The sequence below is a fragment of the Ictalurus punctatus genome, chromosome 1 (assembly GCF_001660625.3).
Source record: "Ictalurus punctatus breed USDA103 chromosome 1, Coco_2.0, whole genome shotgun sequence".
Classification (NCBI taxonomy): Eukaryota; Metazoa; Chordata; class Actinopteri; order Siluriformes; family Ictaluridae; genus Ictalurus; species Ictalurus punctatus.
This window is the reverse complement of record NC_030416.2, coordinates 31,989,558-32,003,933: the sequence shown is the minus strand read 5'-3', so window position 1 is coordinate 32,003,933 and position 14,376 is coordinate 31,989,558. Positions and strand designations below refer to the sequence as shown.

The 14,376-nt window shown below is 39.9% G+C and overlaps 1 protein-coding gene across 5 annotated transcripts in view; it reads left to right on the top strand.

Annotated features, from left to right (window-relative positions):
* The first annotated feature begins 279 nt into the window (after positions 1-279).
* The window catches only part of sugct (succinyl-CoA:glutarate-CoA transferase), a 121,326-nt gene continuing 107,229 nt past the window's right edge, over positions 280-14,376 (top strand). For all 5 annotated transcript variants that reach the window (XM_017480479.3, XM_017480506.3, XM_017480498.3 and 2 more), the window contains exons 1-6: positions 280-436; positions 2,339-2,390; positions 2,656-2,729; positions 3,123-3,208; positions 3,832-3,882; positions 4,053-4,173. In XM_017480479.3, coding sequence (XP_017335968.1) covers positions 319-436; positions 2,339-2,390; positions 2,656-2,729; positions 3,123-3,208; positions 3,832-3,882; positions 4,053-4,173 — 502 coding nt within the window. In that variant the 5' untranslated portion in view covers positions 280-318. The remainder of the gene's footprint in view (positions 437-2,338; positions 2,391-2,655; positions 2,730-3,122; positions 3,209-3,831; positions 3,883-4,052; positions 4,174-14,376) is intronic.

Sequence of the window (14,376 nt, the reverse complement as noted above, 5' to 3'; positions counted from 1 at the left end):
AAACAAAAGAAAACGTAGAGATCTGTTTGCCAGTCGTGGGCGGAGCTTGTGTCGCTTTATGGAACTTGTAGTCCTTGAGAAAACGTTGAAAATCGTATTAAAGTTTCGCGTTCATTTTCAGCTTCTTTGCTTATGTTATCACTATTACTCACTGAACTCTGTTGAAAATATCAGTGCGTTTTAAATAGTTGCAGCTTCACTTGGTGTTACAATTATACAACGGGAACGGGAGAGCATCTCTTCCGGGTTGTGCTCAGTGGGCGGGGCTAAGTGATAACGCATCATGTCCGTCCCCGCCCCTCTCGCTTTGTGGTAAACATGTCCATGGAGTCCTGCTCTAAATTGCTCTCCAGAATTAAGAGAATACGACCCTGTCTTCTTGACATGAAGACCGGCTGTCCGTATGTCATAAGGCGTTTCACATCCGAGCTGAAAGGTACCCGATATCACACTCCTGACATAATAAATAATGACCTAATATTTATTTAAATATTATATATATATATGTGTGTGTGTGTGTGTGTGTGTGTGTACACATATATAAAATGTATGTCTTTATATATATATATATATATATATATATATATATATATATATATATATATATATATATATATATATATTCTATTCTATTCTATTCTATTGTATTTCACATGGATCAGGGGTGTCCAATGTTATCCGGAAAGTGCCGGTGTGGGTGCGCGTTTTCATTCTAACTCTAACCATAAGATTGGACACCCCTGAAATAGATGTCTGACTTGTTTTCCCTCTCAGTTTTATGTAATGCACAAGTGCATTACAGTAAGTTCAGGACATTTTCAGAATCATAACTTTCCAAAGTGCAATGAAGCTGTATAATTCAGTAATTATGACTCAGGTCAAAGCTCAGACCTTCTTTTTTTATCATCTCCTTATTATGTCTTTATTATAATCCACTTTTAGTGTATAACATAAAGCAGTATTGCAGTATCCCTTCATGCTTCAAGTAGTAGGATTTATTTATTTCTTTTGTCATTTAAAATAGGAAATAATCAGAAGGCTTAATATCTAAAATATTAAAAATGATATTCAAAATGATGCACTATTTCGAGATCCCTATTTAAATGTAAGAAAACTTTGTGATGTCAACTGCTTTGTACAAAAGGTCAGATTTTCCTCATGCCTAATCTCTTCTACTGATCCGTGTGTTCAGGTGACACTCCGATGGATTTGATCTAGTACGGATCATAAGGTTTATACTGTACAATAGCTAGTACTGTACAAATTTGACAGTAAAATATTGTAATATCTTCCGTAGCATAAGATAACACATAATCCAGTACTTTTGCTCATTTGGCTGATACGTTTAAAAACAAAGACTTGTTTTACAGTGTATATACCGATAAGCCATAACATTCAAACCACCTGCGTAATATCGTGTAGAACAGTTATTGCAGTGTGGCAGGGCGCATTATCCTGCTGAAAGAGGCCACTGCTATTAGGGAATACCGTTGCCATGAAGGGGTGTACTTGATCTGCAACAATGTTTAGATAGGTGTTAGGTGTCAAAGTAACATCCACATGAATACAGGACCCAAGGTATCCCAGTAGAACATTACCCAGAGGATCACACTGCCTCCATGACCCTGTCGCCAGTTCACCGGTTGTCCCTCCTTAGACCACTTTTAGTAGGTACTAACCTCTGCATACCGGGAACACCCCACAAGACCTGCTGTTGTGGAAATGCTCTGACCCACTCGTCTAACCATCACAATTTGGCCCTTGTCGAAGTCGCTGTGATCCTTACACTTGCCCATTTTTCCTGCTTCCAACACATCAACTTCGAGAACGGACTGTTCACATGCTGCCTAATATATATATCCCACGCCTTGACCGGTGCCATTGTAACGAGATATTCAATGTTATTCACGTCACCTGTCAGTGGTTTTAATGTCATGGCTAATCCGTATATTTGTGTTCATATCACGTAGCTGTAATGGACTCTGTACCTGTATGTTTGCACACTTCGCAAGTCGACATGTTGTAACTGGAGTATTATAAAATTCTCTCACTCTTTCATTTATAAACCAAATAGAACCTTATAATATCCTGCAAACACATCTATTGTTCTTGTCATGGATCTAAAAATGCAGATATCAAAATTTAATTATACTAAAAACTCCTGAACGTTTCTGCAGTTACGTCCTAGAACCCAGATTAGACAGACTAATCTGTGTATATATTATATATGATACTGTTTTGCCATTCTTAATATTCCTATGACATATATATTTATATATATATAAATTTATACAAATACATGTGAGTGTATTGTAATTTCTTCTCTTTAAATCTTTAGGCATGATGCCAATTAAACCACTAGATGGCATCAGAGTCTTAGACCTCACCAGGTAAGATGGAGCATCATGTAAGGAAATGGGTCAGTGGTTAAGACATTGGACTTCTGAGTGCAAGCTCATGAGTTCAAATCCTAGCAGCTGCCATTGCTGGACCCTTAAGCAAGGCTTAATCCTTAACTGCTTTGTAAGGGACTCTGTATAAGGGTGTTTGCCAAATGCCTTAAATGTAAAGTCAAAGAGCAGCCATGTGTAGCTGGGTGAAATTTAGCTACTGAAAATGAGACTGTTGTTTGAATGAGTCCTTTGTCCATTGTAGAGTCTTGGCTGGTCCTTTTGCCACAATGATCCTGGGAGATCTGGGGGCAGAGGTCATCAAAGTTGAGCGACCAGGTGAATTAAAACCTCGTGACTCCATGTGTAAAGTAAATGAAATAGTACTCTATATGTATGAGCTGTTATGAGTTTCAGACGAGTGAAAGGAGCATAGCTAACAGGTCCCATTTAGTGGCTGTGACGTTTCCCAGTCCTGTAAATCCCTTTATCTATAGATGCATGTTGCTATCGACCTTCTCTAGATCTCTGCACTTTAGCAGCAGCTATTACCCTCCCAAAAAAAGGAGATGTTCATTAACATCACACGTTCACAGCATGTATAAAAATGTCAGCGATCAAAATATGTCTAATTCCGTCAGAAAAGTATTGCTCCCAGAAATGTGTACTGTATCTCATCAGTGCATCTCTAATTGTGTTTTCTTTCTGTGTGTGTCTGTGTGTGTGTGTAAGGGTTGGGAGATGACACCAGAGAGTGGGGACCTCCATTTGTACATAAGGAGAGTGCTTATTTCCTCAGTGTGAACAGGAATAAAAAGGTAATGTTAATGTGTGGATATTGTAGATGGATATACTGTATGGATACTGCAGCACTATATGGCCAAAACTAACTACTATGACCATCACACGCATATGTGGTTCTTCCCTAAATTGTCGCTACAAAGTTGGAAGGACACGATTGTATTGAACGTCTCTGTGTGCTGTAGCGTTACAATTGGAACAACTGGAACTAAAACCTGTTCAAGCATGACAACGCCCGTGTGCACAAAGCGAGCTCCATGGTGTGTTACAGTTGGACTGGAAGATCTCGAGTGTCCTGCACAGAGCCCTGACCGCAACCCTACTGAACACCTTTAGGATGAACTGGAACACCGACTGCACCCCAGACCTCCTCACACAACATCAGTGTCTGATCTCTCTAATACTCTTGTAGCTGAATCCCCACAGCCACGCTCCAAAACCTAGTGGAAATCCTTCCCAGAAGAGTGGAGAGTATTATAACAGCAAAGCGGGGAATATATCTGGAATGTTATGTTCAGGAAGCACATATGGGTGTGATGGTCAGGTGTCCATTATACAAATTCACACCATTTAATCAAACAATCATCGTAAACAGCACACTAACGTCTTTTACACAAAGCCTCTTATATATTTCTTCTAGAGCATTGCTGTTAATTTTAAAGATCCGAAGGGGGCCAAACTGATAACAGAGGTAAATGTTTGACACTATTATGAAAGTTTCATTCTCATAATGCAGGATTGTTTAAGTATTAAATGAATACTGCGCTATACACTGTGAAAATATTCATGGATGAACACATACACGCTGTCTTATTTAGTTTTTGGGTTTTGTTTTGTTTTGTTTTGTTTTAAATCTCCCAGCTTGCCAGAAGTTGCGATGTACTGGTGGAAAATTATCTTCCCGGTAAACTGGATGAGATGGGACTCGGCTATAAGGATATGAGTGAAGCAGTTCCGCAAATTATCTACTGTTCCATCACAGGTACTTTTTTTGAACAGGAACTGAACGGGTGATATTTCAGAATTGTACAATATTAAAACTATAGGTTATGAGTAAAGAAAAAACGAAGGGAGGAAATGTAGGTGGTGTGACGTGGTCCGAAGTGGAGTTACTGTTATATAAGCAACCCAGTAGTTGCTTATTTTCCTGTAAGAGCACATCCCGAAGTGTTTTAAACCCCGAAACCGTTCATGTATCAGGAAAGTCTCACGCTGCAGACACTCTTCAGAAATCTTAACATATCAGCAATTCTATTCGTTAAATATAACACGTTTTTTATTTGTTGTTGTTGTTTTCCAAGTCTCATCATTTGTTATCGTTTTAGATCATGAGGCACGTCCATGCAAGTCTCTGTGTATGAGCTGTCGCTATAGAAACGATAACATACAGGGTGTCTTCCTGATCCATGCCTGAGAATGAGTTCAATGCATTCTACTTTTCTCAGAGGCGTTCTTAAAGGCTATCTGGGGGAAAAAAAAAACAAAAAAAACAGAATATAAATTAAATATGAAAAATTTCGGAAGACATTTTGTTAAAAATAGTTAATTTTGCTCAAAAGTATAACGATTTAATACAAAGCCGTCAACCACAGTAGCATCAGTGTACAGATGTGCGAAATGTTTGCGTTTGAGTCTCTGGTTTCTGTGTGTTGTAATATCACGATAGGCTTTTATGAGTCTCTGATAGTGTTCATAATTTTATAACCCATACAGTAAGGGGAAATAAGTATTCAAGTACTGTCTAAGTAGTATATGTATCAGTAAGTATTGTTTTTGCTTTTAATATACTTTTAGCGCATACATCCACTTCAGATTTACACACCTAATGTCTGTTGTTTTGAATATGAACAAAAAAAAAAGTACGTATTCATCAGCATAAATTAATATATGGAAAAAAAAAAAAATTCACCACAGATGTCCCGTATTAGTGCATGTACTTTGATGCAAAGCTGTTGTTGGTGTTTTATTACAGCGTTGAGACTTTCGACAGTATTTAGCATTTTGCAGATTTGTAGTACAATTTGAACTCCTTCCTCTTGTCAAATCATCTTCAGTTCCCTGGTTACGAGGCTCCGTCTGACGTACTCACAATTTCCTACTCAGTCATTTTGCAGTGCAGTCCATTGATTATCATTCTCTGCGTAACTGTACAGTACGTCCTGGTGCTTTCAGGTCATGCTTCAACTCTTCTGCTTCTTGAGCTTCCGTGAATGTAATAGTCGTGTACGAGTCCCTCGGTCGTCCCCAGTGTGAAAAGACGGATCTCAACATCGTCATAGCCGATGTTGGAAAGAGGCCAAGTATGCCGATAACGCTCGAAAAGCAAATAATGTGCAGGACCTGGAGGGTTTTTCTGAAGAACAGTGGGTCGTTTACCTGCTCTGGACGAACAAGAGACTCGTAGGGGATCATCCAGGTAACAACACACAGTTTTAAGACCCAAGCGTGTGTAAAGGTTTAAAACGGGTGCATTTGTGCCGATTCAGATATCATTATATTATTATTATATTGCCGGAACAAAAGTTTGATACTTATATCCCCCCTCACTGTATTTACTTAACGTAGAGACCTTTATTTGTTTTCTTTTAATAACAGCGACTTGTTAACACATACTTAGACAGAAAGAGAAAATCCGGAGCGGGAAGGAGCGGGCACACATGCTTGTGAGAAACAACAGCACGTTATTTTGAAAGCAGTGAGAAATCGTTCCCAGAGTTGTCGTTAGAGTCACGATGTTCTGCTATTGTTCTAATGTTGTCAGTATGTTTGCGTTTTGTGACGGGCCGACTTAACTTTGCAGTCTTATTATCAGGCCTTGTAAAAGAGGCCAAGTCTTATTCGAAAATGATTCTGTTACCACACTAATTTGGAGTGGCTTGGCTTTGTCACCATAATGGCTGGCAGGAGACTGTTTTCACGTGCCACGCACCAATAAACCCGGGGTCCAGTCACACTCGATAAGCAAAGACAGATCGTGGTTTCGGTTAACTTATGAAAGCGCATATTCCTTGAACGGAGCCGGAATAAATGACTTTCGCAGTCTGTTTTGAAGAGGAAATTCTGTATTTCACAGATTTCTTTCGTTTTCTTTTTTAGATAATTGCAGCACTAATTCGAGGTTAAGCCTTAGGCGTATAGTTGTGGTGTACGGGGGGTTGGGTTTTAAAAGTGTAGCACTTTATGGTAAACAGAAAAGGCGCCCCGTGGTGAGTTTGCCACCAGAAAGACTGTAGATTGCATGCCTGTGGGTACGCACTTTTTTTTTTTCCCACTACACTATGTTGCTTAGCCTCTAATGAACAGATTCGGGGAAATACTCCGATTTTGCTTACGACTTTTTTTCTTCTTCACAGTTGCTCTTAACAGGGGATAAGGAAGTGTTGGCAGCCAAGAGATGGGAACCAAATTTACTTTAACTCGTTACAGATTCTTCCTGGTTTGGAGAAGAATTTGATTAGTCGTCTGGTCGGCTCAGCTCTGTCGGAGCAGTCGTGACGGCGGCCGACACTGCGTGCTGTAAGATGTGTGATGGGTCGTGTTCAGTCGCAGCAGGCTATCCTCGACTGACCAGGTCATAGTGTAAAATGGTAGGAAGTTAATAGAGCTTTCTTTCAAGAAGTGTGTCGTCATAGTGAATAATACCCTATCGAATATGAACAGTCCGTTAAAAGGTATATTCCGGGTTAAGGTAAGCAGTAAATAGCTAGCGGTACTTTACACTCCTGGCTAGACAGATAGTGTGTTTACATCAGTCACCTGGCACAGTTCCTAATGAACACAGGACCAGTAATCTAGGAGTCCGGACCCACACACACACACACACACACACACACACACACACTGCTGGATTTTCTGAGTCCGTACCCACACACACACACACACACACACACACACACACACACACACACTGCTGGATTTTCTGAGTCCGTACCCACACACACAGACACACACACACACACACACTGCTGGATTTTCTGAGTCCGTACACACACAGACACACACACACATACACACACACACTGCTGGATTTTCTGAGTCCGTACCCACACACACACACACACACACACACACTGCTGGATTTTCTGAGTCCGTACCCACACACACACACACACACACACACACACACACACACACACACACACTGCTGGATTTTCTGAGTCCGTACCCACACACACACACACACACACACACACACACACACACACACACACACACACACACTGCTGGATTTTCTGAGTCCGTACCCACACACACAGACACACACACACACACACACACTGCTGGATTTTCTGAGTCCGTACACACACACACACACACACACACACACACATACACACACACACTGCTGGATTTTCTGAGTCCGTACCCACACACACACACACTGCTGGATTTTCTGAGTCCGTACCCACACACACACACACACACACACACACACACACACACACACACACACACACACACACACACTGCTGGATTTTCTGAGTCCGTACCCACACACACACACACACACACACACACACACACACACACACACACACACACACACACTGCTGGATTTTCTGAGTCCGTACCCACCCAAGAGAATAGTGTAGAATAGTTAAAGGCTTTTAGCTTTCTTATAATTCAATTCTATTTTATTTGTATTGCACTTTTAACAATGGATATTGTCACAAAGCAGCTTTACAGAAATATTTCGAATCTGGATCTAAATTTTAAATTTAAAAATTTAAAGCCAGAGGTGACGGTGGCGAGGAAAAACATCCTGAGACAACACGAGGAAGGAACCTTGAGAGGAACCAGACTCAAAAGGGAACCTATCCTCATCTGCGTGACACTTCTTTAACTGTATACTATACAGTCCTGTGAAAAAAATAAGTACACCCCATGGAAATTGTTGGCTTTTTTGGCATAATTGGGTAAGCAAACATTCGATCCTCTTTGAAACAGTGACTGTTAATAAAGTTGATACACTCTATCAAATGGCACATAAAATAGACATTTTGTAGTAATTTTCACAATTTAAATAAACAAAAAACTGATCAGTTACATGGAAAAAAGTAAATACACTCCTACATTTATCACGCCTTCAAATCCATAAAATTCGAATCAGGTGTTGAAGATTGGGTGCCAGTGATTAGTGCCTGCTCAGGGAGTGCAGGTGGAACCTGTCTTATTTATACCCCTCTCATATCTAGTGTCTGGTGTTCTCTTTGTTATTGAGGAGTGTGGTGTGATCATGCCAAGATCTAAAGAGTTCTGTAAGGCCTTCAGGATAAAGGTTGTAGATGCATATGAGTCCGGCAAGGGATTTAAAAAGATCTCCAAATGATTTGAAATACTTAATTCCACTTTAAAGAAAGTAATCAACACATGGTGCAGATTTCAAAAGACTGCAAATTTGTCCAGGACTGGCCGTCCCAGCAAATCCAGCCCAAGAGCAGACCGTCTGATGCAAAAAGAAGTCTGAGAGAACCCCAAGATTTAATCGCAGGATCTGCTAGTAAGTCTTGCAACTGTTGGTGCCAAAGTACATGCTTCTACAATCAGAAAGAGATTGCACAAATCTGACCTGCATGGAGGCGTGCCAGAAAAAAGCCTTTGCAAGACGACAGTTTGCCAACGAGCATATAGGCAAAGACCAGGCCTTTTGGAATAATGTGCTCTGGACAGAAGAATCAAAGATAGAGTTGTTTGGTCAAAACAGCAGACATGTTTGACGCAGACCAAAGACAGCCTTTCAGGAGAAGCACCTCATACCAACTGTGAAGCACGGTGGTGGAAATGTTATGGTTTGGGGTTGCTTCGCTGCCTCAGGGACTGGACAGCTTGCATTCATTAATTCAACTAAGAATTCTGCATCATATCAATGAGTACTTGAAGATAACGTGAGGCCATCTGTCCAAAAGTTGAAGTTGAACCGAAAATAGACCTTTCAACACTCGCAAACCCACCAAGGATTTGCAATACTAGCTTCTGAGACTACGCGTATACTTACTTTTTCCACAGAAGAACATCACATCTATCGATAGTTCTGTCGAATAAATGGTTGAAAAAGTTCATTTTCCTTGTGGTTTTGTTCAAGTATATCAACTTTATCAATAGAAACTGTTTCAAAGATGATCAAATGTTTGCTCGTCCAAATATGTCAAAAAAAAGCCAACAATTTCCATTGGGTGTACTTATGTTTTCACATGATTGTCGAGTCAAAAAGTGCTTATTGTGTAAACAGGAACTTATGAGCATCTTATGAGTGCGAGCATTTCTGAATTCATTATAGTTTTAGCTAGTCGTGTTGAACTGTTCAGTGATGTTCAGAGATCCGAGCGCAAAAAAAAAAAGAGGTTTGACTTCTCAAATACAGGGTGTGACAAAAGTCTCCATATATAGGGGCCCATGAATGCCAGCACCATGTCGGTCGTACCTTCGTCAGTGGAAGTTCGTGGACGTCCACTTCTCGGCCGGTCTGCAGCACTTTCAGTCTTTTTGAATTTGTTAATAAGTTTGGCAACAGTGTCGTGTGTGATGTTTGCATTGTTTCCTGTTGAAGTCCTTCGCAACCTTGCGGCAGCTTCCTGATCCAGCCATGAGAATGATTTCAATACTTTCTTATAAGCAAAGGTATATCAATGGATCAAACCAAGCACTCAGAATACTGCAGCAGAATTCATTAACATACAAAACACCTGGCTGTATTTCAGCGATTCTCTTTGTTTAAATATGAACTAGCTCGCCTTTTACAACAGACTATCTGTTGCAGCTAATTGCCTAGCATTTATGTAAATAAGTTAGCTGAAGGCAGTGAGAAATTTGACGTGAAATGTTCAGATTTTTTTTTTTATTTATTTTTTTTTAAAATTCCATTCCCTGGTCTGATTAGTGAAGTGACAACCTGGCATGTTTACAAATAAAAAAAATAAATAAATAAATATGTGATGAAAACAGAATGTTTAAAGATGACTGAACAGAGACGTATGTGTTTATTCACTGCTTTAATTTTAAAATGACGTATCTCATTCAGAGACTAGTCGAAAGGTATAACATGAAGCTCAAACAAAACAGAACCAGTTCTTATTTACAGTCCTGAACTTATTATTAATGGTTACTGATGCAGCGCAAGGAAAAAAATCTGGACCGGAACTGAAAATTAATTATTAAAAACCCATTCATTTTTTTTTTTTGTTGGTATAATTGTATTAATATTAGACTTTTTAATTCGTTTCATGAATTTAACGAATCTGAATTGAAAAACTCCAAACCAGTTAAATGACCACACTTTTACTGAAATGAACCACCAAAACAAAAACAATATTAAATATATTATTCTTCATTCAGTTCTGTAACGATCAAATTTGACTGATTTTCTTTTTTATCCAATTATCCAAATCATGTTCTTGAAAACTATTACGATATGCAAAACAGCAGTCAAGTAATGAACTAGGCCTCTGTTCTGTTTATGTAGATGTATTTCCACATTAATTAAAGATTATTGTGAAAAACAGCAGCACTAGAACTAAAACCAACCTCAAACTGGAAACAACAGATGTAGCCTCAAGTCACGAACAAAGTCCTGCAGGTCTACACGAATTTTAACGTAATTGCTGTACACGGAGCAAATTGGACTGCTTTCTGTTTAAGCAAAAGTGGCAGGCTTCTCTTCAAGAGCGACAGTTGCTCAGCTTTCTGGCAGGAGAGACATTTCCTCTTCTCATCCAGAACATGAGATGCTGCACTGAATAGTCTCTCAATCTCTGTGCTGGTGCTTAAATACCTGCGTGCAGTCTGCACGAGCGACGGAAAGCGTAGCTGCACTTGTTGTGATGCTGCTGTGGATCGGGGCGCTTTCCTGTAGAATCTCGTCAAACATGTCAGAAAGCGAGGGAGTTTGCACATCATCACTTGTACGCACCCATTTCTCTGGCACACTTTGCTCTGTGCCGTGCGTCGATCCTTCGGCAGACGCATTCCACACCTCCAGCTCTGCCCGTATCACTTCCCGTGCACGCTGCTTTTGCTCCGAGTCAATGTAATATTCTTTAAATCGCAGATCTACCGATGTTGCAGTGCAACCATAAGCCGAAATTTCGGTGCATCCCTTCCAAAACCAGCACTCTTCCAAAACCAGTCTGATTATATTTCTCTTAAAGGGGCGGTTTGTGATTTTTAAAGCCATCTGCTGCCGGCAGGACAACATTGCAGTTGCAGTGAAGCACCGACATGTCTTTCCACTTGTGTCTCTGCACTTTCTTAAGGAAAGCTGTTCATTTCTAGGCCAAACAAACGTTTCATTTCAGGGCCAGAAAAATGTACACCAAAGCCTGAAGTCTGAAGAAACCTATTATGAAACCACATCCAATGTACTGCAGTGTTGTGATTGAGTTTCCTTGACAGGTATTTTCGTAATAATGATATACTTGTTATAGACACAGAAACACTTATAAACATTACAAACAGCACCTTTAAGTTCGTTTCAGACACAGATATCATTGTGGAAAACAGGAATGGAGAGATTGCATCTAAACTGGCCTGGTGAACCACATAGAAAAACATGCTTAAATAAACGCGGCCGCTCGTTTCCGTTTCGTCGTGTCTGTGGTGAGGAGATGTGACACCGGTTCACAATCGTGGTTATGTCTTTCCTGGTGAGTGGTGCAATGCATGCGAATAGTTGTGTTTTTTATGTATTTGTTTTTAGCTTTCTTCTCTTCATGTGAAGGTTACAGTTGCAGCCAAATTCCCAAGGGCTCTCTCATTATAAAATCTTGCAGACGCAGCCCATGAGACCTCATTAAATCGTGGATGGTGGACAGTTAAATTGAAGTGATTTACAGCACTCATTTTATGCTGTTTAATTTTTCTCCTTGGGGTCATTTTTCTCTCTCGTGCCTTCGTGTGACATAGAGACGCATGTCGATTAGCAGGATTGACGTGTAACCGATGCCTTATCCAGTTATGAACTATAACCCTCAGAGGCTTGCATTTCGTATAAAAAAAAAAACAAAAAAAACGTGCATGCAAAAATTATGTAAAAAAATAAATAAAAGTGCATCAGTAACATGTGTGCCTGATTTCTAATCGGATCTACAAGAAAATGCTCTTTTTTTTAATTGGTTTGTTTTGTATAATCGGGACCATTATCATCAGTTGCGTCTCATATTTTGAAATCAGTAGCATCAAGAACAATTTCTGAGACGGGTTTCAAATAGTAGTTTGGGTTTTGTGTGACATACATGTGCTTCACAGTTTAATTCCCACTGTTATAATATCGACAGTCGAAGATATTTGTTAAAGGGTCCGTTCGGATATCGCATTGAAGCTTTAAAGGCACTTAATTCTTGTAAGTGAAACAAACGACAGTGTTCAAAAGCAAAAGTGATTAAAAGAGGTGAAATGTAAGCTTTCTATAATTCTGTTTGGGAAACATAACCCACGGAAAGCCATAGTACCATTAAATTGAATCAGTTGTTGGGGCTTTGAATTGTAAATCTGACTCATATAAAGGTTGTTTTCTTGTCTTTAGCACTTTATTCTTGTCCTGCACTGTTTGAGTCCTTGATTGACCACCTCGGTTTAGGGCTAAAGGGTACAAAGTGTTCCTAAGTTTAAACATTTTAATCTGAGAAGTATAATTATGACTCCTAAATGAAAGTTTGCACTCTAACAACCACTCTACCAATGTTAACGCTGAATTTTATCCTCTTATTTACTCAAACCACTTCAGAAGTTTGGAGAAGCACGGTATCCACATTTTATACAAGTGCAAATGCCGCTCATTTACATTTACATTTATGGCATTTGGCAGACGCCGTTATGCAAAGCGACTCACAGAAGTATATTTTTCATTTAATTCATTTATACAACAGAGCAGTTTATGGTTAAGGGCCTTGCTCAAGGGCCCAGCATGGGCAGCTTGGTGGTGCTGGGATTTGAACTCAGTGACCTTCCGATCAGTAATCCTGTGCCTTAACCACTGAGAGAACACTCATCTCTCCAAGCCACATTTGGCTAAACAAAACGCTTCCCAAAAGGTGACGCACATGTGGAATAAATGTGGACCATTTCAAAGTTGGAACTTTTAAAAATGCTAGTTGGGTTTAAAAACAACATGAAAAATCATGAAAGATCACCTAATCATCTAATAATCTAATAATCTAATAACCATCTAATATGAGGAACAGCCCTGGAAGTTGATGTTGAAGTGTAATTTGCTAATTTGCATATTAACATACAATACGACTATCAAGTTTCAGTCTAGATAATTGATAATGATAATGAGTCTTTATTGATCACATATACATATGCACAGTGAAATTCTTTTCTTCACTTACCCCAGCATGTCAGGAAGTTGGGGTCAGAGTGCAGGGTCAGCCATGATACAGTGCCCCTGGAGCAGAGAGGGTTAAGGGCCTTGCTCAAGGGCCCAACAGTGGCAGCTTGGCAGTGCTGGGGCTTGAACCCCCGACCTTCCGATCAGTAACCCATTTGGAAACACATTTGACCACAAGGTTAAAATTGTCAAGACAATTCACAGCATAGTGTGACATCAAGCCTTCATTCAATTCCATTACAACAATTGTTTCAATCCACACAGGCATTACATGCCTGTCCTTGTTTTATGCTTCCTCTCAATTTCTTCCACTCATGCATGTAAGTGAAGCGTAAACCCCATAGCAGTCCATTAAACCACACTTTTATATGCTGTGCAATTATTTAAAATCACAATCTACAAAGATGTCCTGATTGCACAACCTGTCGTTACGTAGGAACCGGACGGCTGTGGTTCAGGTTTTAGAGCAGGTCGGCTACTAATCGTAGGGTTGGCGGTTCGATTCCCGGCCCACATGACTCCACATGCCGAAGTGTCCTTGGGCAAGACACTGAACCCCAAGTTGCTCCCGATGGCAAGTTAGCGCCTTGCATGGCAGCTCTGCTACCGTTAGTGTGTGTGTGTGTGTGAATGGGTGAATGAGATACAGTGTAAAGCGCTTTGGATTAAAGTGCTATGTAAGTGCAGATCATTTACCATAGCAAGCTGCATTTCTCCAATAGATACTCATTTTACACCAACATGAGGAACCAAAATAAATACAAATACATTGGTTACATGGTTTGGTGGTATAAGAATTAGATCATTTTGTTGATACATCCTCTTATATAAACATGTATAGCTATTGTAGGTAAGTTACAA